This window comes from Gigantopelta aegis, chromosome 12, assembly GCF_016097555.1.
Source record: "Gigantopelta aegis isolate Gae_Host chromosome 12, Gae_host_genome, whole genome shotgun sequence".
Taxonomy (NCBI): domain Eukaryota; kingdom Metazoa; phylum Mollusca; class Gastropoda; order Neomphalida; family Peltospiridae; genus Gigantopelta; species Gigantopelta aegis.
This window is the reverse complement of record NC_054710.1, coordinates 1,227,849-1,229,826: the sequence shown is the minus strand read 5'-3', so window position 1 is coordinate 1,229,826 and position 1,978 is coordinate 1,227,849. Positions and strand designations below refer to the sequence as shown.

Sequence of the window (1,978 nt, the reverse complement as noted above, 5' to 3'; positions counted from 1 at the left end):
AGAGGAAGCGCGAAATGTTGTCCACTAGATCCGTGCTGGTTTCACTCGTCACCGTTTCTATCACGCCCCTCGTGTTGAAGCGTCAAACTGCTGTATATTTGCCCCGTGGTGTATCAACACCGTTATGACGTCACGTTTACATACACTTTCAGATGAGGTCCTACCACCCGTACATGATCCGGCACTCTGACGCCACCACACCACCGGAAACACGTGATCCGCCACCTACACATCGATGGCCAACCAAAGACCTGTTCAAATGCAGGAACAGAAAACACAAGAGCACAGAACATGGCCGCCTACTATGTGGATGTTTTAGATAGCGGCCAAACGGTGACTGAATCCTGTCATCCATTACGAATATTCTGTGCTATTTGGTACAAACATGATTTCAAAAACAAAATAATAGTACGATGTAACTGGTCTATTATGTGGATGTTTTAGATACCGGAAAAACCTAGTTCGAGTACTCCGACTCTAAGAGAGCCAGACAGACAAACTATCGCTCATCCATTACGACTATTCTGTGCTTAAATCTGAACTCCGGATCCACCTTGCTGCACGCGTATTGTATAAACATTATTTTAAAGAAACATTTTATTTCAATTTATTTTCGTGCATATATACAATTAAGGTTCAAGCACATTGTCCTGGGCACACACCTCAGCTATCTGCCCAGGAAAATGGGTCAGTTGGTTACTTGTTAGCGAGAGAGAAGAGATCGTAGTGGCCTACCCACTGAGCCGGTACCGGGCTGCGAACCCTGTACTTACAGGCCTGTAGTCTGATGACTTAACCACTGTACCACCAAGGCCGGTTTTTAAAGATACAGATTTTCACTGAATGGCCGAATTGTAGGATCCAGCAGGATGAAATGTGTGCCTGATAATCGAGACTGCAATGGATGGACTAATAGATTAATATATATGTTGATCGGTGTGTACAGCAGGACGACGAAATGTATGCCTGATAATCGAGACTGCAATGGATGGACTAATAGATTAATATATATGTTGATCGTTGGGTACAGCAGGACGACGAAATGTGTGCCTGATAATCGAAACTGCAATGGATGGACCAATATATTAATAAATGTCGATCGCGTGGTGCTAAATATAGAAAACATTTCTTAGTGTGTAGACCAGAGCCGTTTGTAGATCATCACTTAATATATATTTATTTTGATCTTTTATGAATGTTTCTGCTGTTTTTATTTTTGTTTAACTGCAGTGTTTATCATGTCCTTGGCACCCCCAAATACTATATGAGGAGGATGGAGAGAGGAAGGAAGGAAATGGTTTATTTAACGATGCACTCAACACATTTTATTTACGGTTATATGGCATCGGACATATGGTTAAGGACCACACAGATATTGAGAGAGGAAACCTGCTGTCATTTCACCGACTACTTTTTTTCGATTAGCAGCAAAGGGTCTTTTTTTTATATGCACCATCCCATAGACAGGATAGCACATACCACGGCACTGGCTGGAGCGAGAAATAGCCGAATGGGCCCATCGACGGGGATCGATCCCAAACCGACCGCACGCTTTACTACTGGGATAAGATGAGAGAGAGAGAGAGAGAGAGAGAGAGAGAGAGAGAGAGAGAGAGAGAGGCTGAGAGAGAGGAGGGAGAGATGAAGAGCCCCGAGAGAGAGAGAGAGGATTGGGAGAGAGGTGGGGGAGGGAAGACCTGTTGAAAGGGGATATATAAACAGGTAAACAGGGTTTAACTATTACACTGAAAAAGACAAAATCTTCATTATCTTGTTACATCAGACTTATTTTTCTTTCTTTTATTTTACATTTCCTGTAGCACACATCCCTTCTATTCATAATCAGTTAAAACTGTGAGGGGGCGGGGTGGGGGGGGGGGGGACATTCGGTGCACAACCTCTAGTGAGAGGCGGCACAAGCCAGGTATTTATCTTTATTTATATAGAGTAGAAAAACTACAAACAAAAAACCAACACT

At 43.1% G+C, this 1,978-nt stretch overlaps 1 protein-coding gene across 1 annotated transcript in view; it reads left to right on the top strand.

Moving 5' to 3' along the window:
• The window catches only part of LOC121386545 (ras-related protein Rab-8A-like), a 14,373-nt gene extending 13,181 nt beyond the window's left edge, over positions 1-1,192 (top strand). Inside the window, exon 7 of the mRNA XM_041517483.1 lies at positions 153-1,192. Within this exon, the coding sequence (XP_041373417.1) occupies positions 153-323 (171 nt within the window). The 3' untranslated portion in view covers positions 324-1,192. The remainder of the gene's footprint in view (positions 1-152) is intronic.
• The last annotated feature ends 786 nt before the right edge of the window (positions 1,193-1,978 follow it).